The sequence below is a fragment of the Schistocerca nitens genome, chromosome 3 (assembly GCF_023898315.1).
Source record: "Schistocerca nitens isolate TAMUIC-IGC-003100 chromosome 3, iqSchNite1.1, whole genome shotgun sequence".
NCBI classification, from domain to species: domain Eukaryota; kingdom Metazoa; phylum Arthropoda; class Insecta; order Orthoptera; family Acrididae; genus Schistocerca; species Schistocerca nitens.
The window spans coordinates 516,163,068-516,188,067 of NC_064616.1; the positions used below are offsets into that span (position 1 = coordinate 516,163,068).

Consider the following 25,000-nt stretch of genomic DNA (forward strand, 5'->3'; position numbering starts at 1 on the left):
TGTCGTGGACTGATTGTAATAGCTATGTTAAGAATCAAATGGATTACATCTCCCAAAATGACTGAGAAAATGTTACTCGAATAAGTCTCGTTACTTACCCTTGTGCCCCATGTTGAAAATGAGCCACTTGCACTTGGTCTGGTCAATGGGCACGATGGCATTCTCATGTGGAGGCAGCCACACCAGCCCTTCAATGAGCGGCTGATTGTCTTCGAGTGGAGAACACGTGTAAGTTACTGGCACCCACCAGCGGTCGGAGTCGGCGGAGTCATTCTCAGGCCGGAACTGGCTCTGCAAACATACGTACGAGAAATGATGCAGCAAGGTACGATGTATTAATACTGATTTTTACGTGCCTTTATTATTACTGCTTGCTTGAAAATTCAACGCCACAAATATAGTTAATGCACTGCTTCAGTCAGCTTTCAAAATGGTTCAAATGGCTCTGAGCACTATGGGACATAACATCTATGGTCATCAGTCCCCTAGAACTTAGAACTACTTAAACCTAACTAACCTAAGGACAGCACACAACACCCAGTCATCACGAGGCAGAGAAAATCCCTGACCCCGCCGGGAATCGAACCCGGGAACCCGGGCGTGGGAAGCGAGAACGCTACCGCACGACCACGAGCTGCGGACATCAGTCAGCTTTAACAAAATCTATATAGGAGGCACTGTTCGATGGAAATAGTATGGAAATGAAGGAATATAAGCAATATTAAAATGGAATAACAAAATACAATTTACTATAGGGAGATTCCAAGCTCTTTAGCTGAAACACAAGACACTTGTGTAATTTTAGATATATTTTTTTCACTCGTCTCCAACTTTATCTTTTATTTTTCTAATGCACGTTTCAAATGACAGGTTTATTATCGAGTGAGTTTCATTTTGATTCAGTGGTTCACGTAGATTGATTGCGTCGGATGGTGTTGTGTAAACTGCTCAATATTTCCACAAGACAGAGGCTCGTCACCTTCAGGTGCTACTGCATTGTTCAAAATGGTTCAAATGGCTCTGAGCACTATGGGACTTAACTTCTAAGATAATTAGTCCCCTAGAACTTAGAACTACTTAAACCTAACTAATCTAAGGACATCACACACATCCATGCCCGAGGCAGGGTTCGAACCTGCGACCGTAGCGGCCGCGCGGTTCCAGACTGTAGCGCCTAGAACCGCTCGGCCACTTCGGCCGGCACTGTATTGTTGTTGGGCTCGCCAATTTGCGGGCTGACTCGTAAGAAAAGCGCTGACGCGAAAGGCTCGGGGGGGGGGGGGGGGGGGCTGCAACGTCATAGTAAACGAATTGTAGATGACGTCGACATCTAGAGCCCCCTGCCGGAGAAATGGGCCGCTGACTTCACATGCGCAGGGCCCCACAATCCCTTAAGTGGTCTACTGTGAACAGTGGACAATTTGAGGGCAGCACTTATGGTGGTAAACTTAGGCGCCTTTGGTTATAACACATCTTCCTTTGTGTTATGTTCCAAACATAACGATTCATTTAAATATCAAACTACAACATAGTCATTTAATTTATGAGCAAACAGTCACTGTTCACGGATTTTTGTTACGAACTACAAGAAATTTGTCATAACTGTTCGTTCACAACTAAATGCAGCTTAATATTCCACCATGTGCACGAACTGTACTATGTCATCGTTTAATGCTCCAATTTTTGAAATGAAATGTGTTTATTTTCGAATCTTATGTCCACCAGTACTTTAAAAAATATCAGCTACTGTTAAAAAATGTAAAGTCAATGATGTGTCCCTTCTCAAAATGTAAGTGCAATGATTGAAAATCAAAATACAAAACATTTAAACATATCCACCAGCCCGTGAGAGGTAGTACTGGTTCAAAAATGTTCAAATGTGTGTGAAATCTTATGGGACTTAACTGCTAAGGTCATCAGTCGCTAAGCTTACACAATACTTAACCTCAATTATCCTAAGGACAAACACACACACACCCATGCCCGAGGGAGGACTCGAACCTCCGCCGGGACCAGCCGCACAGTCCATGACTGCAGCGCCTTAGATCGCTCGGCTAATCCCGCGCGGCTGGTAGTATTGGTGCCTTTCCCAAATTTATTCGTGCAATTAAATGCTGCACCACTCTACCATTTTTTTCACGTACACTGGAATATTAGCAGAGTTACGGAAGACAAATACTGTACGCATGCACCAGTAAATGTATAAATGTTCGATCTGTGTCCTTACAACCCACAATACACTTAAACCTAATACTCTTACAACCACAATGGCGTTCAGGCGAAGCTACAAAATAACCAGCGCCTGCAGTGCTCTCAGGGAGTCTAGTTACTTTAACAACGTCTTTCGTGCGGCCGCAAACCGAGGACCCCTCGCATGCTCGACGTTGGCGCCCGGGTCAACCGTCCTGTCTTCGATTCCCCATCTGTATTGACTCGTTTCAATCGTTTGTATGCAGCCGACGATGCCTTAATTCCTCCAGTGTTGGTTCCCGTGCTTTGCTGAATTGAAATCACGTGTCTCTGTTAATTAAGTCGTTAGTTGTATGCATTTCCAATGCTTCATTAGTGATGGAATCCCAGTACATGGAAGTGGACGATAAGATCTTGGTCTCTTCGTAGTTCACGCCGTGTCCCGTGTCAAGACTGTTCTACAACAGCAGATGTTTTTAGCCTGAAGTCTATGTTCATCACCTCTGTCTTTAACAGCGCGACACGTTTGGGCAATGTGAGACGTCACACAATAGCACTGGAGTTTTTATAATCCCAGTCTACATATACCTATGTCGTCTTCAACGAAGCCCATCATCGTTTTCAGTCGAGCCGGTGAGTAGAAGACACACTTTACTCGAAGTTTCTTAAACAGCCTTCCGATTTTAAGGGACACTCCACCAACTCAGGTAGGTAAACCACTCTCGTGGAGTTTTCAGTTGCTTCTGGGTACTCTTGAGGTTTGACGCGTGCTGGTCGAAATGCACTGAGAAATTGCTTATCAACGTATACAATTTGGACAAACACAGACCCCTGCTGATTAGTTCTCTGGATCTAAGATAGCTCCAGTCCTATGAACGAGAGTTCGTAACACGCCACTGCATTGCAGTGGATGATGAAAGCTGGTATCTCGTAGATAGTGATCATTGTGTGAGAGTTTAAGAAACATAGTGGTGTAAGGGGTCGTCTTCTTTTCTATGAACCGTGACATCTAGAACCGGGAGGTTTCCATTTTTCTTCACTTTTGTGGTGAAGCAGGTGCTCGGATGGAGACAGTTAAGATGTTCCAAAAATCACGGAAGCGTTGGTGTTTCATGTGTGCGTTCACTTCTGTGGTGAAGCAGGTGCTCGGATGGAGACAGTTAAGATATTCCAAAAATCACGGAAATATTGGTGTTTCAGGTGGCCAAACCACTAAGTTATCTTCTGTACATCTCCATAAATATTTAAGTTCCAAAATCGCCGGCTGAAGATCTTTATCCTCTAAGTCTTACATAAAAGAGTAGCTACTATGGGAGACAGAGGCCTACCTACAGCAACATCGTCAGTCTGTTCAAAATATTGGTCGTTAAATAAAAAGTAAACCGAGGTAAGAAAAGGTGTAAGATGTCCTTTTCCAGGTTAGTTCCTATGAGTTGAGGTGAATCCACCAGAGGCATTTGGGTGAACAAAGAGGCCACATCAAAACTCATTTATACATAAGTTGGTTTGAGCAGCGGACTCTGCAATCAACGTATAAAAGTTTCTGAATTCTGCATGTGGTATTCACATTTCCCTGCTAAAGGGCTCAAAAGAGATATCAGATGTTTTGCTAGGTAATAAGTTGGGACTCCTATATTGCTCAAAGGGGTCGAAGTGGAGCTCCTTCTTCATATATTGTGGTACCTTCAGCCGCAGCCACTTTTGCGATCTCGCAGCGCCAGCGGCCATGGGGGAGGAGGGAGCCGGACACCCTGTGGCAAGTGCCTGAGAAGAGGACACTGTAGCCATTCTGCAAGCATGCAGTGGGAAGCCGGGCGGACGCCCTCGCCTTAGTCAAGAAGGGGCACGTTGCGAATAGCCTGGCTGACAATGAGAAGCGTGCCGAAAACTGATGGACACCTGCAGCCATTAGGAGGAGATGTTAAGAATGTACATGTGAAAGCACGTGAGTTCTTCTGGCCTGGCAGCAGTGATACTACCTGCCTCAGAAAGCAGGAATGTGCCGACAATTCTAACATCCCACAGGCACAGGGAGGAGTGTACACAAAGCGCGGAGAATTCACACAGGGATGCGTGTGAAAGAAGTCAGAGTTCGTAAGAACATGTTTTTCTCGACAGTAAGAACGTTCCTTATAAATCACGGACGCCAGCAGACTCTGAGACGAAGCCCAAACATGAGTCTGTCCAGGCATCACGCAGAGAGAGCAGTAATAAATAAGTGTTGTCTAGCTATTCTCACAACAGCTTCCGAAGGCAGAAAAACATCATGAAAATGTGAAATCGTGAGAAAGATGACAATTCTCGAGGCACACACCAGCCTACACCAGATAGGAAATTTACACCCTGCACAGAGAGGGGTGGCCACGAAACGGCGATCTGTCATTGGGCTGCACTGAAAATTTTGTCTGTCAATGACAACGCCAAAAGGAAGAAAGGTTAGAAGAGGAGTTGAACTGAGATTTTTGCATCATCTCGTATTCACTGTAGGCTTGTAACATGGGAAGCAAGCAGAGGATGTTGTTCGTGGCTGCTATGCTCTTCTATAACACAAGCTGCCCGCATGTATTAACTGGGTTCTTTATTAATAAGAACAAGAAGTTATTTAACATAATATAGTCCAGGTGTTGTGGTACAAGCTCTCCATAACAATCGACATTAGCCACTATGCTGTGAAGTACACGTCCTGCTATGTACACTACTCTGGTTGCTAGGTAATGACTAACTCTGAGCTAGTGGCTGAGCTAACTGCAACTGCGATTTCCAGTGGGCTGCCACTGATGACTCGACTCGTTGACTCACTGGATGACTCAGTTCTCTGGTCTGCGGCGGCGATCTAAGTACTGGCGGCTGAGAAGGCGTTGGTTGAGCATTTCTTGCGAGTCTGTCTTTGTCCTCTACCGATCTTCTCGCAACCTCTTTGTCGCCTGGTGTGCTGGCGACAGCTTACGCCAGCACAGAGAGATGGATGAGGAGCAAACAGGGGAGTCCGTGAGACGGTGCAGAAACCAGAGGACAGGAGGTCTAATGTTTTTTATTTCAGTCTTTGATTACAATGTAAAGTCCTTCGACGATGACCAGTTTCAGACAGTAATGACCATCTTTAGATCTGTTCTACACCATGTCCTAATGTGAAAAAGCCGTTATGGCATCGTCAAAACATGTAAATACACTCAGCAAAGCATCATCACGTAGAACTAAAATATGGTGTAAAATAGGCCACATCATCCATCAGTCATTTTGGAAAATGTATTTTGTACGCTATTTCCACGAGACAGTTACTCGTCAGCCGGCCAGTGTGGCCGAGTGGTTCTAGACGCTTCAGTCTGGAACCGCGCGACCGCTACGGTCGCAGGTTCGAATCCTGCCTCAGGCATGGATGTGCGTGATGTCCTTAGGTTAGTTAGGTTTAAGTAGTTCTAAGTTCTAGGGGACTCATGACCTCAGATGTTAAGTCCCATAGTTCTCAGAGCCATTTGAACAGTTACTCGTCATCTTCAGCTGCTATTAAAACAGTGCTGTTGTTCTCGCCAATTTATGCACTGGCTCTCTAGAAATGCGAAAGCGCCAAGGGGCAGGGCTAGAACGTCATCGTAGACAACGTCGAAATCCTTCTGTCAGAGAAACCTGCTGACTGTGAGAACTTCCTCTGACTCAGTGCATTTAAACGGAGCGCTTACTGTTTGTATCAGCGGTAAGCATGTGAGGTATCTTCAGTGTCATGCAGTTCGCGAGGAAACCCCAAACGATTAATATTCAATAACTTCTAACCATCGACACAGTGTCAACGAAGTGAAATATTGTCAATAGTAATTTCAACAGTGGTGAAGATGTTCTCCGAAAAAAATATAAAATAAATAAATTAAAACGTTGAATAGAGTTAACAGAAATTTTTGGACGCTGCAACAGGGACGTTCTGTATCTCTGTGTGGCTTACTGTTAAAATCCGGAGAGCGTACGTTCCTAGAAGAGTCAACCAATATAGTGCTTCCAACTACTTACATCTCGGGAAAAAGACCATCAGGTATAATTAGAGAGATTAGAGCTCACACAGAGGCTTAGCAAAAAGCGTTCTTGCCTAGCACTAGTCGCGACTGGAACAGGAAACGAGGGAAGTGACAGTGATACACAAATACCAGCTGCGACACGCCAAAGGGTAGTTTGTGGAGTGCACATGTAGTTTTAGCTGTAACTGATTAATTCATTCATTTAAACACAAAGTGCCACAAATCCCCTTGACGGTCGCGTAACAACTTAATTTTATACGTTGATGGCAGGAGGAGACACTGCATGCTACTCCTGTTAAGTAAATTAATAACCAACCACTACCAGTACTAATCTACGCAGATTGATAATTATGTAATTTCTTCTAGACAGATTTATTGCTTCATGAAGTTCGTGACCGAAAAATATGGATACACTAAACACACAACACATTACCATCTCTAACACGGTGTAGGAAATGCTTTGGTATTCAAAATAGCGTCCAATCGTCTCGAAGTGGATAATTACAGGTCCTGAACGGTGTTCAAGGGACTCTTACGTCATTCTTCCAGCTAAATAGCGGCAAGTTCAGGAAACCGTGATGTAGGTGGATAGCGATCACGCATCCCTCTCTCCAAAGTGGACAACAGAGGCTCAATAACAGTCAAATCTGGTGACTGTGGTGACCACGGGATTCATCGTCGTCCTCATAAAACCAGTCCTGGATGATGCGAACTGTGTGGAGAGGGGTCCTGTCGTCTCGGGACACAGCATCACCATTAGGCTACAAATATAGTAGCACGGGTTGGACGTGATCAGCCCAAATGGTCACATAATCCTTGAAAGTAATGCGACCTTGCAGGATAACCGCGAGGCCCATGGAATACCACGATATGGCTGCCGAAACCATCACCGTTCCCAGACCTTGTTTCACTCTTGGAACGTAAACTGTCAGAAGTTGGAAGCAGTGTGCAAAACACTCATCCACCAAATCACTGTTTTCCATCGCTCTATAGTCCAGGTTCTATGGCTTCGGCAACTCGTTTTCCTGTTACGGGCATTTGCATTACAAATGGATTTCTTTGGAATTCCAGCTCGCCATGAAATTTCCTTCTTATGGAGCCCTCTTTGTGTTATTTTGGTGCTGACAGGGTTGGCGAGTACGACATTCGGTTCTGCAGTCAGTGACTCTTGCAGCTGTCGTCCTCTTATTTTTCGTCACAATCCTCTTTAATGGCAAAAAAGTGGCTCTGAGCACTATGGGACTTAACTTCTGAGGTCATCAGTCCCCTAGAACTTAGAACTACTTAAACCTAACTAACCTACGGACATCACACACATCCATGCCAGAGGCAGGATTCGAACCTGCGACCGTAGCGGTCGCGCGGTTCCGGACTGTAGCGCCTAGAACCGCTCGGCCACACCGGCCGGCCTCTTTAATTGCAGTCTGTCATGATTACCCAACACACAATTTCGTCCGCGTTTTGACTTACCGGTTGATGTATTCCCATTTTCCTTGTATGAGGTATAACACTTCGATACGGTGCCTCTTTAAACGTCAAAAACTTCGGCTACCTTGGTTACGGAAGCACATACATCGTACGAGCACCAACAATTTGCCAACTTTCGAAGTCACTTAGCTCCGACGTAATTCACTCACAGAACATTGTTCTGATCATGACTGACACTTGCAACACACAGGTGCCATTCATGATCAAATAATACAGCGCAACCTGAAGGCTGGTTTAGCATATGAAATTATGTTCAATCATTCATTTCTCGCGGTGTTTCACAGACTCAGACTCCAGTATATGTATCAGCAGAAAAGAAGCTATATTTAAAAAAGACTAATGCTTTTCCTGTTCAATGTTACTTAAAATCCGTCTTGATTGCAAAATATTTATTCACATCACCGGTTTCGGTTCCTCTAGAACCATCTTCAGATCTGAAATGACAGTTATACTAATTTACTATTTCACAAATGCAAGCCTATTTCGTCCTATCTAATCAACATCAAATGTACCAGAACGTACCTGCAAATTTAGGTTACAGGAGTAACCCGTCCACACTCAGCAACCTTCACATGCTGCGTCACATTAAATTTGTTGGCAGAATGCACGTCATTTATATTAATTATAAAACTCTTACCGACAGGTGGCGTCTGGTACATTTATACATTAAATATGCACATACTGTATTAAGTAGATTTTTCTAATTTGCTTTTACCTCTAAAAAATACTTAGTTAAGATCTATAGTTGAAATAGTGAAAGTCAATTCGTTTTGGAAAAGAAACAAGTTTTTAGCTTGGGGACGCTTGATCAGTTATTACCACAACCCAGTCTACGTGTACCAGAAATACTGTGCTGAATTTCTGTAATTTTTTAATTATTTTGACAAACTAGTCGTGATAGTAATTTGACTTTAGTGAACACATCCATATCGATGTGATTCCCAAAGTTTTACCGCTATAATGAGTACTCCATGAATTTTCAGGATTGCAGCTGGATGACCTCGACATTTTACCACGATATTTTGACTGACAACCACTCAGCTACCTTCAGATGAGTATTTTGCACTGGAGGTTACTGGTGCACGTCGCTAAGTCTATACAAAAAAACTGAAGCGGAGGCGCATGCGCATATACACTCCTGGAAATGGAAAAAAGAACACATTGACACCGGTGTGTCAGACCCACCATACTTGCTCCGGACACTGCGAGAGGGCTGTACAAGCAATGATCACACGCACGGCACAGCGGACACACCAGGAACCGCGGTGTTGGCCGTCGAATGGCGCTAGCTGCGCAGCATTTGTGCACCGCCGCCGTCAGTCAGCCAGTTTGCCGTGGCATACGGAGCTCCATCGCAGTCTTTAACACTGGTAGCATGCCGCGACAGCGTGGACGTGAACCGTATGTGCAGTTGACGGACTTTGAGCGAGGGCGTATAGTGGGCATGCGGGAGGCCGGGTGGACGTACCGCCGAATTGCTCAACACGTGGGGCGTGAGGTCTCCACAGTACATCGATGTTGTCGCCAGTGGTCGGCGGAAGGTGCACGTGCCCGTCGACCTGGGACCGGACCGCAGCGACGCACGGATGCACGCCAAGACCGTAGGATCCTACGCAGTGCCGTAGGGGACCGCACCGCCACTTCCCAGCAAATTAGGGACACTGTTGCTCCTGGGGTATCGGCGAGGACCATTCGCAACCGTCTCCATGAAGCTGGGCTACGGTCCCGCACACCGTTAGGCCGTCTTCCGCTCACGCCCCAACATCGTGCAGCCCGCCTCCAGTGGTGTCGCGACAGGCGTGAATGGAGGGACGAATGGAGACGTGTCGTCTTCAGCGATGAGAGTCGCTTCTGCCTTGGTGCCAATGATGGTCGTATGCGTGTTTGGCGCCGTGCAGGTGAGCGCCACAATCAGGACTGCATACGACCGAGGCACACAGGGCCAACACCCGGCATCATGGTGTGGGGAGCGATCTCCTACACTGGCCGTACACCACTGGTGATCGTCGAGGGGACACTGAATAGTGCACGGTACATCCAAACCGTCATCGAACCCATCGTTCTACCATTCCTAGACCGGCAAGGGAACTTGCTGTTCCAACAGGACAATGCACGTCCGCATGTATCCCGTGCCACCCAACGTGCTCTAGAAGGTGTAAGTCAACTACCCTGGCCAGCAAGATCTCCGGATCTGTCCCCCATTGAGCATGTTTGGGACTGGATGAAGCGTCGTCTCACGCGGTCTGCACGTCCAGCACGAACGCTGGTCCAACTGAGGCGCCAGGTGGAAATGGCATGGCAAGCCGTTCCACAGGACTACATCCAGCATCTCTACGATCGTCTCCATGGGAGAATAGCAGCCTGCATTGCTGCGAAAGGTGGATATACACTGTACTAGTGCCGACATTGTGCATGCTCTGTTGCCTGTGTCTATGTGCCTGTGGTTCTGTCAGTGTGATCATGTGATGTATCTGACCCCAGGAATGTGTCAATAAAGTTTCCCCTTCCTGGGACAATGAATTCACGGTGTTCTTATTTCAATTTCCAGGAGTGTATTATCACTGTATGAGTGTCCTCTGTCGAATTGCGAACTCGCGGAGTTAAAATTGAGGTGTCAACATAATAGAATTAATTGTAGGTAGACGTGTGCATTATGCGTAATATGTTTTGTTTCAGAAAATATTAAAGAGATCACTGAGTCTCATGCCTTATCCAGCTGATATCCGCCTTCACGATTAATAAGATCTTCCACCAAACGTATTTCGTTAATAATTGAATCACAGAAAATCTCGTTGTGGCACAATAATCCATAGAATGTCTTGTGTAGCTATAATGCTCGGCTATGACTTACTGTGTTGCGAAGTGCGAGTGTACCGATCGTCGTCCACGCACCTTTCACGTGCTGTGCATGTGGTCTGATCAATGTGGGTTTAGCCATGCGGTACTGGCGCGGAATTATGTAGACTCCAGCCTTCCACAGGCCCAGATCATCCTTTATCAAACCGAGAGGAGATCATGTCTTTGTGGGAGACCGGAAGATTACTTTAAGGTAATGTTTCCTTAGGATGCTACCTCATTTCGACGAAATATTGCCGATGTATGGGAGGAACGCGTTGGACTTAAAGAGATCCTTCTCCTGTTGGTGTTGCGAGTGATGACGTTTCGCCGGCCGCGGTGCCCGTGCGGTTCTAGGCGCTGCAGTCCGGAACCGCGAGACTGCTACGGTCGCAGGTTCGAATCCTGCCTCGGGCATGGATGTGTGTGATGTCCTTAGGTTAGTTAGGGGACTGATGACCTAAGATGTTAAGTCCCATAGTGCTCAGAGCCATTTGATGACGTTTCTTCCTCCTTAAGGCTTTGATAAGCTTATGTTATCTTTGAACACAGATTGTAAACATTCTGGTTGCTTTGTAAGACTGTCTCCATAAGATACAACATGGACTCGGTGTACCAGCGTTCGAAGAACGCGCACGGTTTGGAAACTGTGGTGGCAGCTAGGCGCCTGCGTGTGGGCTTACGGTAAACAGACTGCTCCCTTCCGACTGTCTGAGACGTCTAGAAACGTTAGACAGTTGCTTTCTTACACTTACATCATACACTGGATATTCTCGTGGATGGAATTCAGATGCTGTAAAAATTGTGACAGCTCTTCTTCACCATCGGACCATACTACAAAAGTGACATCTACATATCGCCAGGAGATTTTGGCTTAAGTTCCACCAAATCGAGTGCCCTCTTCTCGAAGCCTTCCACAAAAAAAGTTTGCTACGTAAGGGGGGAGAGGAATACTCAAGGCACATCTTCAATTTGTTGAAAATATTCACTGTTGAATGAAAAGTAAATTGAGGAAAGTGAATGATGGAAAAGTGCTGTCATGTTGGTTTATTAATACACAGACGTCACTATGACTCAATAAATCGGTGTTATTGGTAAATTTGGATGTCGCCTCACTCTGTACTGGGGTCCCTCTTATGGATTCATTGACACTCATCGGTAATAAGTTCTGATGGTAGGACAACCATCAAGAGTGCACGTTTCCTCTCGCTCTGACGGGCAACAGACAAGTTTGGAATTTAACCCAGGGTGATGGTGCACAGTCTGGTGGTGATGAACAGTACGCCTCCACCAAACCTCCCATTTCCTTGAGATCCAATTTCTTCCACCATCAGGATTTGTACGGACTACCTTCATAACGAACTCCACAGCCATAGCTCATTTAAGCTACTTTGGTTACATAAGTGGATTTTTCATTCAGTAATGTATGCCTGTCAGTTTGATTTGATAATGATAATGGGAAAAGTCAACTTCAACGTTTGCTACTAGACACCACGTTCATATACTTTAGGAACAAAGTGGCATGTGATGTCTATGAACAATATCAAAGGAATATTCACGTGGAATATAAAGAACCTTTGAGAAAGTAAGTAACGTTTTGAAGGTAACCGAGTTCGTAGCCGAGGTCGCTAACTCACACATGTGTGGTCGCCACCGACTAGGAGGTAGTCATTTCGAATCCTGGTGATGAAAGAGATGTTCACCGCCAGTATTTGGGTGTCAAGAATGGCGTAAGGGCCTTAGTCACCGGGAATGGTGCCAGTGGCTTCAGTTAAATTCTCAATCCCTCTGCTTGCCTCTTGGAGTGAAGGCACATGACACTATTTATGGGGTTGTTACTGAAAAACCACTCCAGTCATTTTGAGACCTTTACTGAGCTCACTGCCGGCTTAAGTCTTTATATTAGACCACTTTCAAGTGGTTCTTAAAACTGCCATAAATGTCAAATATATACAAACATTTTATGAAACAGAAGTTGAGAAAACAAGGCGTTCAGTAAGTAATGCAACTCATCTTTTTCTGAAAGCAGATTGGTTTTGTTCAGTATCCAATACGCCATATTATTCTCCACTATTTTCCAACATAATCTCCATTCAATCCGATGGCCTTACTCCATGTTACTGGGAAGGCCTGTATGCTCGCATGGTTCCATTCTACTAGTCGACGTCGGAGCAGACGTTTTGCTACGTCAGTAACCTTCACGATCAGTCTCGTAACACGCAAGTAATTCCGCACTGATAGTCCTTCGTTGCTTTTTATGGTCTTTTGTTAGGCGACGAGGAAGACAGCGAGCGGGCACACTTTTGAGTACCCCCAACTGGAGGACGAGAGTATCAGCACTACCAACAGAGACATCCAGTTGAACAGCGAATTGTTTGACTGTGATCCGTCGATCACCTCGAATGAGTGTCTCTGCACGTTCCAACATTACAGGAGTCACAGCTGTGTGCAGCCGGCCTCCACGCGGGAAATTGGACGGGTTTGCGCGACCTTGTTGCGATGTTGACAGACGCCTCGCCCAACGACTTACTGTGCTTTTGTTCACTTCCAGGTCTCCGTCGAAATTCTGAAAGCATCTATGAATATCTGCAATGGTCTGGTTTTCTGTCAAAACAAACTCAGTGACAGCTTTCTACTTGGAACGTACTTCCATTACGGACGCCATTTTGAAGGCTACGTGTAGCGTCGCCGTGTTTCGGAAATTTGTGAAGCTATAGGGGCTGAAGTGGGGGCTGAAGTGGGAACATTCTAGATGTCCCACAACAAATTCCGCATTTTTTCAACCGAAACTGGCTGAGAAAAGAACTGTGTTGTATTACTTATTGAACGCCCCTCGTATAATAAAAGTTACGATATGCTGTAGAGAAACAACGTCCAGACGATGGAAGTACAAGCCAGATGGATTGAAAATATTATGTGCCCAATGATATCCCGAGAAACACGGGTGTGTCAAGATTGTGAAGACTGAAGATTTTATTACATTGTAAGTATTACATGGGTTTAAGACGATTTAAGTCCTGATATATTCGAATATTCGTATTGCTTGTTTCACAAATAAAAGACTAAAAAAACGTAAAATAGTTATAGTCGATGTGACATCCAAATCAAGTGCAGAATTATACCCATAGTGTGCGTACGTACATACAGACATATATGTACATACACTCATACATACATTCACACATACATACTACATACATACATACATGCATTACATAGATACATACTCAGTAATCTTTCTTAAAAAACAATGTACACATCGCACATAAATCTGAACTTCTGCCTTTACATCTTTTGATACACATCAACATGAGGCAAGACTTATGCCAAAACAATTGAACATATCAAATTTACTGTTCTGATTGTAAGGGTAGCTACACTAGGCAAACGGGGAGTAATTTTAAAACGCGGTACCAGGAACACATAAAATTAAAAAGAAAAAATAACCATGGGATATAAATCCACCATCGCAGTTCACCTCATACAAGCTAGTCACACGGCGCACAGCATCGAAAAAAAAAAACTCATAATCCTCCATACAACGAAATAGGGATGTATGAAGAATTAGAAATTCACGCACGCTTAAAAAATTCAAAGAAAAAGACATTTAAAAGCACCAGCTTCTTGGAGATCTGCTACCGCGTTATTTATTAATTCCTTTTAATTTAATCCAAAATTCGTAGCTTTATCTAGAATCTTGTAAACATGTTCCGCAAGCAGTCCACAAGGCATCCAAGCTACGCTAATGACACATAGAGAAACTGACTATTAATGGTGATCATTGCGTTGGGCTGGGGACGCTAAGCTCAACGGCCCCCCCTTGTGTTACTCGGGAGGACTGGGTTTCACGTTTTCCATTTTCTTTCACCATCATCATAATAAAGGTAACATAATGTACTGCACGCTATTATAACTGTTGCTGAAAATATGCAGTTACGTTTTAGAAACGTTGAACACACTAGCTAGCACTTTAACGATATCCCACAGAAAAGTTGTATCAGTCTACGAGCCACATAGAATGTAAGACAGGATGTGAAATTGTGTTAATCGCGCAACTGGTAACAGATTTGAAAACATAAATGGGAGAATTCGTGGTGATAACCGAAAGATAAGTGAAAATGTAAGTGTATGTTTGTACACGGGAAGCTTTTTGTATTATTTTGATTCGTACCTGTGACAGCACCAAGCTCCCGCCCTGCCTGCTGACTGTGACCAGTGGGAAGCCGGGCTGCGTCACCCACGGGGTCATCACGTCCGCCAGCGTCTGGCCTGGAGGCAGGCGGTCGCTGACGTCTCCCACAGCCCGGAACAGGTCCTCCAGGTCCACTCCGGCCGTGTCTGTGAGCCGCTCCCTGTTCAACAAACAGTCCATAGTCCGTGTGTCCTCAGAACAACCAGAAAACTGCACGAACCGCACTGCCGAGATGACCACGAGTAGGTCACGCTAGATGTATTTACAAGGAAAATAATTTGGTCAGCTCAGTGAGCAGAGACTGGGAAGAATCTTCTGACGTAGATGACTATAATAAAGGACGGATTGCGATGGACGAGCGGTGGGAGTTAGATATCACGTCAACAGCGACGCTAGTTACATGTTCACCTACTACCGCCGTTAGTACATGCCGAAAGTGGATAATTGGGAGAGACGTCGCTAGAGCGGCAAGGACAAGTACACTGCTACCCCGAAGTTAAGCGTAATAACAAAAAGAACATATTTCTTAAATAGGTTGTCAGAAGGGTTACATAACGAGGGAAAAATTCATCGCTGGGGATGCGCCATAAGACGGGCTGAAAACGTGTAAGTAGCAAGGTTCTGGAGCCGAAAATCCATCCATTCATCAACCAAAAGAGTATCAAAACTGACACAATCACGTCCACGACAAAGAAGGGGAGATGTGAATACCCTTAGATGTCACAAATGATTGGTAGTGGGATGGCAGCATCAGAATGAGATGATTCATGATATCAGATGACTATCAATCGCATACCTAAGGAAGATAATTCGCATCTCTGAAGCTCACATCCCCATTGTATCCCAGACAAGCTGTATGGAAATTATATACAGAGAACTCATATGTCGGTTCATGAGGTGGACAGCAGCACCTGTGAGAAATACGCTCACCAGGGCAATTCCCTGCATGCGGATGTTATCGTCTATGAAAAGTAACTCCACTTCTGACAAACTACTCATCTGGTTGCAGTACCTTATCCCCGTATCTCTGGGCATCTCTAGAATTACAACATCAACGCATGAATATGTCAAGCCCTTCCTTCTTACCTTCACAATAAAAAGCCTTGTCTCAGTGTTACTGTGTATGGGACATGCACTTTCAGATATCCACGTACGGAACAACTACTTGGAACCATAGATACATTGTTTTCCGCCAAACAGCAACTCCAGAAGCGACTGTGTGGATTTCACACAATAGTCTTAAAGACATTATTCTATTTCGTCGTGAAGTTGAGACAAGATATAGGTCGTGTTGAGTAGTTACTCTCTATCGACCTTGCATGGGCTACAAATAACGGTTCCTGTGTCTCGGAATCTTTGCCGTAGCCGTGAAATAACATTCATAGCACATTCAAAGATGCTGCGTGTGCGTGTGTCATATCTGTATCGGGGCGTCGGAGAACTTTTCCCTGCCAATCAGCGTTGAAATGATGTTTTGTGCAAATGCGTGACAAGTTTCACGGGAAAGCTACCTTCCGTAAGCAAAGAAGGTACTATCGAGATAGATATTATGGCTCCAACACACAAATTTTTCATTGTCTTTGGATCACGTGCCATCCGAAGCAAGGAATGCTTCTTTCATATACATAGAGGGGAATTTCGGTTTGTGGGGATTGTTGAGTGTCACCAACAGTAACCGTTCATTTTCTCTGTATGTAGTTTATCGTATTTCTAATTACGCTTAAATTTCAAACATTAGTGTAACATACATTTTTATGGCGTGTTGTTTAAATACTATGGGTCACCAACACATAATACTGTCGCTTTGTACGATACATGCGATGAGTGGCGCACCTAGTTGCGCCCTAGACTTCTGTAGAAGGCACAAGTGTATGAAAGCGAGAGCGTATTTTGGCGTTTGTAGTTTCACAACACACGACACGCAGCTGTCCCCATGTTGCTATACCGACATTGTTAATTACGCTTATATAGTTCAGGGAATGCAGGACCACCGAACAACGCAAACAAAGTGTCACGATAGCAGTGTCTTTCTGTTAGAACACAATGATAGCAGTGTCAGCATGTGTATTCCAGGTGAACATTTGTTGGATATATGATGGCAATGTGAAGCAAAAAGAAAAGTTGTTAACAATTCAGAAATTAATCATAGACAGAATAGCAGCTGATTTAGACAAGGAAGGTGAATTTGTTCAGCCGTGGTCTTTTTAAAGGAATGATCTCGTAAATGAAAGGAAGTGATTTATACTGATAAGCCGAAACCTTATGACCAACTACTTAGTTGAGTTTTATCGACTTTTGGAGCATCATACAGCAGCGATTATTGGGGGAGGGGGGGGGTTTGTAAGGATCTGACAAGTACCTATTAGGCTCCCGCAGGTATATAGCACCAAATGTCGAAGCAGAAGTTAAAATATTCCAGTAACTTACGGGCCGATGGTTTGCGGGCACAAGGTTGGCGCGCGATAGACTAGACGAATTTTGTGGCTGGAAAATCAAAGCCAGTCTACTACCATACTCCTGAAACCACTGTAGCGTGATTCTGACCTTGTGACATGGACAATTATTTCGCTGGAAGATGCCATAACCTTCGGAAGAAAAACACTAAGCATGAAGGGATGCAGGTGGTCCCGTGATAACGTTCACGTAGACCCCAACTGCCACAGGCTCCACAGAAGCCCAAGTGAATGTACTCCATAGCACAATACTGCCTCCACCTGCCTGCGTCCGTCGTACGGTCCTTCACGATGTGTGAAGAGGCGATGACGTCCAACACCTGTCCCGTACACAGTAATACTGAGACAAGGCTTTTTATTGTGAAGGTAAGAAGGAAGGGCTTGACATATTCATGCGTTGATGTTAAAGAGCACGATCTATTTCCTTCTCCATCCTTGACACAATCCGATTGTGTGTTAAGTCGATAATGACCTCGATGTCGACGGGACGTTAAACCCAATCTTCTTTGCTTCTTTCCAACACCTCGTCACCTACTCGTGGTTTCACAGTCTTTCAATCACCTTCCATAGATGCACACAACAGCAGCACGCAAACAGCCGACCAGCACCGCAGTTTCCAAGATGCTCTTTCGTAGGCGCCAGGGCATAACAGTATGTCCTTTTGTGATGAATTTACTTTATTAGTGAATTAAGCTATACATGAAAATAAAATAAAACTGTGGCTCCAAGCTTTCTGTGTGTTCCCGAGACTAAAATCAGACGGAAATTATTAACATTATTCTCTCTGTACATAGGTAGTTCTGTGGCACGTTAATTTTAAGGCAGTCACCAAGATATCAGTGACTGTTAGAGAAGCTTGTTGGTCTGAAGAACGCCAGGAGCGCAAGGATGCATTCCTGGGAGTTAGTTGTCCTCTAGGACCAACCATGTAATGACAACCTAACAGATCCGAAAAGTTTCCTGAGAACTCAATGGTAAGACACTGACCTTTTTGTATCAACGGCCGTTGGGGTGGCAATACAAAATAGCACCTACAAGGAGAGCCTGCTGTTTTCTTGCCGGGATCAAGTTTTTAAGTAGTACCCAGCAGGGTCACTCAGCCTCACTTTTGTCGATGCCCCGGAGCAATGGACACGTAGCGTCCGCGTCCCTCTCAAACGACCTCGTGGACAATCACCAGGCGTCGTCGGCACGACACGGCGAGATGCTACGGCGTACAGGCTAGATAACGCGCCATCATGCTCCACTGTTGCTCCTCACTGCTAGCATTCTCTCTCGTTCATCTCAACCTTATAGGGACTTCACTCACTCCATTTTGTTACCTTTTATTTTAACTGATGCTTGATAACATATGAACTTAATACTGAACACTGTTGCTTTATAAATATTTAATTCAGAGTATAACGCAGTACAGTAATAAACTGGATTTAGGCCCTACCCATTGTCACGAATGTGGTACTGCCTTTTTGTTCACTTAATCCCTCGTGAGTAGTTTCCGTTAATCAACTTTCAAAGTGACAGATAGATTCATACTAGAAAGTAGGATCGATTCAGATGCTTCCAAAAGCATATGTACTGTCATTACCTTCACTGGGTTTCGTTTGTTAGCAGAGGAATGGGCAGGCGAGGCATACCGCCACAGTTTTCAAAATTGCTTATGTCAGCGGATTTTCACATTTGTGTCACTTCGTCTATGCTTTGCTTATGTACATTTACTGAAAAAATCTCAATACCAAGAAATAACGTAAAATAATAAAATTTCGGAAATACATTTGCCTCGGTAACATATGTAAGTGATTAACCAGCAAAGTGGCTATAATTTCGTACCTTACAAGCACTCATCTACATACCTTGCGTGATTTAAAACCGGAATTACAGTACTGGCCATTAAAATTGCTACACCACGAAGATGACGTGCTACAGACGCGAAATTTAACCGACAGGGAGAAGATGCTGTGATATGCAAATGATTAGCTTTTCAGAGCATTCACACAAGGTTGGCGCCGGTGGCGACACCTACAACGTACTAACATGAGGAAAGTTTCCAACCGATTTCTCATACGCAAACAGCAGTTGACCGGCGTTGCCTGGTGAAACGTTATTGTGATGCCTCGTCTAAGGAGGAGAAATGCGTACCATCACGTTTCCGACTTTGATAAAGGGCTGAATGTACCCTATTGCGATTGCGGTTTATCGTATCGCGACATTGCTGCTCGCGTTGGTCGAGATCCAAAGACTGTTAGCAGAATATGGAATCGGTGGGTTCAGGAGGGTAATACGGAACTCCGTGATGGATCCCAACGGCCTCGTATCACTAGCAGTCGAGATGACAGGCATCTTATCCGCATGGCTGTAACGGATCGTGCAGCCACGTCTCGTTCCCTGAGTCAACAGATGGGGACGTTTGCAAGACAACAACCATCTGTACGAACAGTTCGACGACGTTTGCAGCAGCATGGACTATCAGCTCGGAGACCATTGCTGCGGTTACCCTTGACGCTGCATCACAGACAGGAGCGCCTGCGATGGTGTACTCAACGACGAACCTGGGTGCACGAAAGGCAAAACGTCATTTTTTCTGATGAATCCAGATTCTGTTTACAGCATCATGATGGTCGCATCCGTGTTTGGCGACATCGCGGTGAACGCACATTGGAAGCGTGTATTCGTCATCGCCATACTGGCGTATCACCCGGCGTGATGGTATGGGATGCCATTGGTTACACGTCTCGGTCACCTCTTTTCGCATTGACGGCACTTTCAACAGTGGACGCTACATTTCAGATGTGTTACGACCCGTGGCTCTACCCTTCATTCGATCCCTGCGAAACCCTACATTTCAATAGGATAAGGCACGACGGCATGTTGCAGGTCCTGTACGGGCCTTACTGGATACAGAAAATGTTCGACTGCTGCCCTGGCCAGCACATTCTCCAGATATTTCACCGATAGAAAACGACTGGTCAATGGTGGCCGAGCAACTGGCTCGTCACAATACGCCAGTCACTACTCTTGATGAACTGTGGTATCGTATTGAAGCTGCATGGGCAGCTGTACCTGTACACGCCATCCAAGCTCTGTTTGACTCAATGCCCAGGCGTATCAAGGCCGTTATTACTGCCAGATGTGGTTGTTCTGGGTACTGATTTCTCAGGACCTATGCACCTAAACTGCGTGAAAATAAAATCACATGTCAGTTCTAGTATAATATATTTGTCCAATGAATACCCGTTTATCGTCTGCATTTCTTCTTGGTGTAGCAATTTTAATTGCCAGTAGTAGGTATCGTTTGATAGGTTGTACATTGTATATATGAGTAATTAAAGAAGACTGACATTGTCACGTACAACTTGTAAATAGTTGTAAGGCTCACTGCATGAAAGGTGATGGACTGTCTTTACTATCAAAATGGTGGAATGAATGATTGCCTATACTATCAGAGATTGGAACGCCAGCGGAAATGAAAAGGCAGGCATAACTCAGGTCCTGGGTGGAAAAGCCCGCACAGGTGTGTTGGTCCTGCTAAAAACCAGGAAGTAGTGCAAGACGGACGGTCGGGGCACCTGAGCGCTGAAGCAGAAGTGGCTGCTGGCCGGTATTGTGGCTAGGTCGGCAGGATAACCGAATTAACAGGGATAGGCATTTCCTCGAAAACTTTCCGCACTGGACGACAAAAGATAAAATATGGTTGGTCGGCGTTTGGAAGAATCTGTAGAGAGGGAAAATATTCCGTAGTTTCGAGAATATGATCGCCTTCTGCAGTTACGAGGGAGGTGAGACGAGCTTTGCTGGGAAGCCAGCGGTGGAGAGGTCTTCCGTTTTGAGCGCCTGTGTTTGACGGTCGCTCAGTGTCAGCTTTTGTTGGTACAGACGGACTGCTGCCTTTGCTCTCAGGAGATTTGATAATTAGAACGGTTAGGCACTGTACTGTTGCGAACTTATATGATTCGCGACCTCGCCTTCGGGTAGGGAGTCGTCGTTGAGTACGAAGCGTTCAGTGATTGAGAGCACTTCTGCCTATACTCACTTTGAGACGTTATCTGAACTCAGGCCTTGTGGATGGGAGTTAGCGGTTCTCGTCTGTAGAACACAGAGAGGAGAAGACAGTATTAGATTATACTAGTCAGAGAACCGTCTTCTGCCGTCCTTGTATTTGAATGAGTGTTTTTTTTTTTTAATATTTTTTGGCTGGAGTTCTTCGGTCGTCGCAGACGTGTACGAGAACCATCACTCCGACGCATCGGACGCAGTACATACGGTGATATTGCTAATTGCTTTCGCTTATTAGGGCTATAAAGCTAATCAGCTGTGATCACGATAATTTTATTTCCACTGAGTCTGCACACCACTGTAGCTCATATTTCAAAAAAATGGTTCAAATGGCTCTGAGCACTATGGGACTCAACTGCTGAGGTCGTAAGTCCCCTAGAACTTAGAACTATTTAAACCCAACTAACCTAAGGACAACACACACATCCATGCCCGAGGCAGGATTCGAACCTGCGACCGTAGCGGTCGCGCAGGCTCATATTTGACACTAGCCGTAAAAAGGGGGCAGATTTTTGCAATTGATCAATTGTATTAGTTAGGAAATTCATTTGTATCTCTTTATGTCCATTGGACAGCGATATATTAACATTTGTAATATATAAAGGGGTTTTAATCTACAATAAATGCATAAGCAGAAACAACATTTATCATTTTGTAGTTGCTAGTTCCCTTGTTTATGTTGTAAATTATATATTAAAGGGCAAGGAGGAGGAGATAATATGCACCATTAAGAGATCGTAAGATCTGCCTCAGGGGGTAGTCAAACAGGGCCAAATCTTCATTTTCGCGTTCAGTATTTTCCGTAGCGCACATTCACTTTACACCCGCCTGGGGTAGCATCTTGGAAACCTTGCAAGGTCAGAGGTTAATGTAAGCGCGAGAATAGCCATTGCAAATGTGAAAAGCTAGTACATTAACAACTGGTGTAAACACCAGAATGTTGAATGCAAGCCGCCCGGAGTGGCCGTGCGGTTCTGGGCGCTACAGTCTGGAACCGAGCGACCGCTACGGTCGCAGGTTCGAATCCTGCTTCGGGCATGGATGTGTGCGATGTCCTTAGGTTAGTTAGGTTTAAGTAGTTCTAAGTTCTAGGCGACTGATGACCTGAGAAGTTAAGTAGCATAGTGCTCAGAGCCATTTTGAATGCAAGCATGCAAACGTGGATGCCTTCTATCCTACAGGTGCTGGATGTCAGTTTGAAGGATGGAGTTCTATGCTTGTTACACTTGGTGGCTCAATACAGGGACATTTAATGCTGGCTGTGGATGACGCGGAAGTTGTCCGAAGATGTCCCATACGTGCTTGATTCGAGACAGATCTGATGATTCAACAGGCTAAGGGAACATGACGACACTCTGTAGAGCTTGTTGGGGTTCAACAGCGATATGTGGGCGTGCGTTATCCTGTTGGAAAACAACCCGTGGAATGCTGTAGATCAGGGCTTCCCAACGTGTGGTCCGCGGACCCCTTAGGGGTCCTCCGGCTCTTTCTAGGGGGTCCGCAGCCACCTTTGACCAAATCGTGTAAAATAATGAGTAAAATTATTGAATAAAAATGTGAAAATCAAATTCATCACAATTTTTTTTTTCGTGTCTAAAACATGTGTACTTTTACTTCAGGTCGTACCGAGCGAGGTGGCGCAGTGGTTAGACACTGGGCTCGCATTCGGGAGGACGACGGTTCAATCCCGCGTCCGGCCATCCTGATTTAGGTTTTCCGTGATTTCCCTAAATCGCTCCAGGCAAATGCCGGGATGGTTCCTTTCAAAGGGCACGGCCGAATTCCTTCCCCGTCCTTCCCTAACCCGATGAGACCGATGACCTCGCTGTCTGGTCTCCTTCCCCAAAACAACCCAACCCAACTTCAGGTCGTATTCCCAAGCAGCCTTTGCGGTTCCTAAGTGAGAACGCATACACAGTTTAGTGCCGGTGAATGCGGCTTCTCTGATCGACTGTTTCGCAACAGTACGGGGGTCGTTTGTGCACCGGCTCACGGCGCTAGATGCGCTGAAACCTTTTACGCATGCGCGGAGCGAGCTTTGTCGACCAATCACAGAGCTCGCTGGCACGTATGCCTCTCCAGGCATCGTTAAATGTTGAACATGCTTTGTCAGTGCACTACCTATATCTTAAGTCGATTTTTGACCAGTTTATTACTTCTAACATGGATCAGTGGCTGAAGTCAGGATCATTGAAGAAGAGTGCGGTTTCTCCATCGCCTTCACAACAAGGGAAGTTTCCAATTGAAATGAATGAGGAGGGAGGACGACCAAAGGAAGAACAATCACAAGAAGCTCCAAAGATTATAGATACTTCGGGAGGGGGGGGGGAGAGGAGGGTCATTGGGAACATGGCACTTGGATTAAGAAGCTTTCAGTTCCCATAGGTTTCGCTCTGAAATTTAAAGTTACTGTGCTCTTGATTGACTAGGGGTCCGCCAAGGATTTTCGGCTGTAGAAGGGGTCCGCCAGCTGAAAAGGTTGGGAAGCCCTGCTGTAGATGAATGGCCGTACAACAGGTGGCATCACGAGATTAACATACGAATTTGCAGTCAGAGTGCGTGGGATAACGACAAGATTGCTCTTACTGTCGTGCGAAATCACACCTGAGGCCGTAACTCCCAGTGTATCACCAGTGTGCCGAGCACGCAGACAGACAGGCTGGTTGCAGGTCCTCAGCTGGCCGCCTCCTAACCAACACATGGCCATCAATGGTATCGAGACAGAATCACATATCATCGGAAAACACAACTGTTTTCCACCCTGCCCTCCAATGAGCTCTCGCTTGACACAACTAAAGTCGCAAAAGGCGGTGGTTTGAGATCTGTGGAATGAACGCTACACGGCGTCGGGTTCGGAACTGTCCTTGAAGTAACCGATTAGTAACAGTACGTCGTGTCACGGTGGTGCCAACTGCTGTTGAAACTGCTGCTGCAGATATAGTACGATGCGCCAGAGGCAGTCGCCGAAATCGACGGTGTTCCCTCTCGGTAGTGTCACGTGGACATCCGGACTGGTGTTCTTGCGACCGTATACTCTCGTGACTTCCGCTCCAAGCAACCCTGTTCAGTGGCTACATTTCTGCCAAGTCTTTCTGCAATATCGAGGAAGAAACATCCAGCTTCGCGCAGCCCTAATACACGACCTAGTTCAGACTCATTGAGCTGATGATAGTGGCGTCTATGTTGCCTTAAAGGCATTCTTGAGAAAAATCATCTCACTACTTCCCGAAGTTAATGCTAGAGACCGTTACAGCCCGTATTTAAAGCAAACCTGGTTTCAGTCCTAATGATGGCGCTACTAGCGCAACTCTTCTGCAACTGACGCGAAATTTAAATAGACGTCATCTGTCAGGTGTAGGAATACGCATACCAACTTTCATTTGTATCGTACAACGAGTTCTTGGTGTTGGTAGTTTTCTTTCCATCAGTGTACTTTCCTTATCGTATCACGTTCCCGGAACGCAAACAGGCGAAATTCAATCTTAGTGGTTCTGGTGACAAATGTTTTGGGTTATCAGTGTAGTTTAACCATAAAAAAACTTAGTAAGTTGGATGAACGAAGATTTAAAAACCCTTCCTTCCAAACAAGAGGCCAATTTCTTAACCAGTGCTCTAATTTGCTCGGTAAGTAGTAACTACTGTTAAAAAAGATGCCGTAAAGTATTTGGACTGCGTAATTATTATTGCTGTCGACTTGCATCTATTACCGAACAGATTGTTTCCAGCAGAAAAAATTGTTCATAGAGTGATTATATTTGTGTTCCAATAGTTTGCAGAGTATGACTGTG

At 45.2% G+C, this 25,000-nt stretch overlaps 1 protein-coding gene across 1 annotated transcript in view; it reads right to left on the reverse strand.

The window, feature by feature from the left end:
- The window catches only part of LOC126248436 (aminopeptidase N-like), a 467,552-nt gene that overhangs the window by 127,448 nt on the left and 315,104 nt on the right, over positions 1–25,000 (reverse strand). The window contains exons 9-10 of the mRNA XM_049949414.1: positions 14,689–14,869; positions 99–291 (exon numbers count right to left, since the gene is read on the reverse strand). Coding sequence (XP_049805371.1) covers positions 99–291; positions 14,689–14,869 — 374 coding nt within the window. The remainder of the gene's footprint in view (positions 1–98; positions 292–14,688; positions 14,870–25,000) is intronic.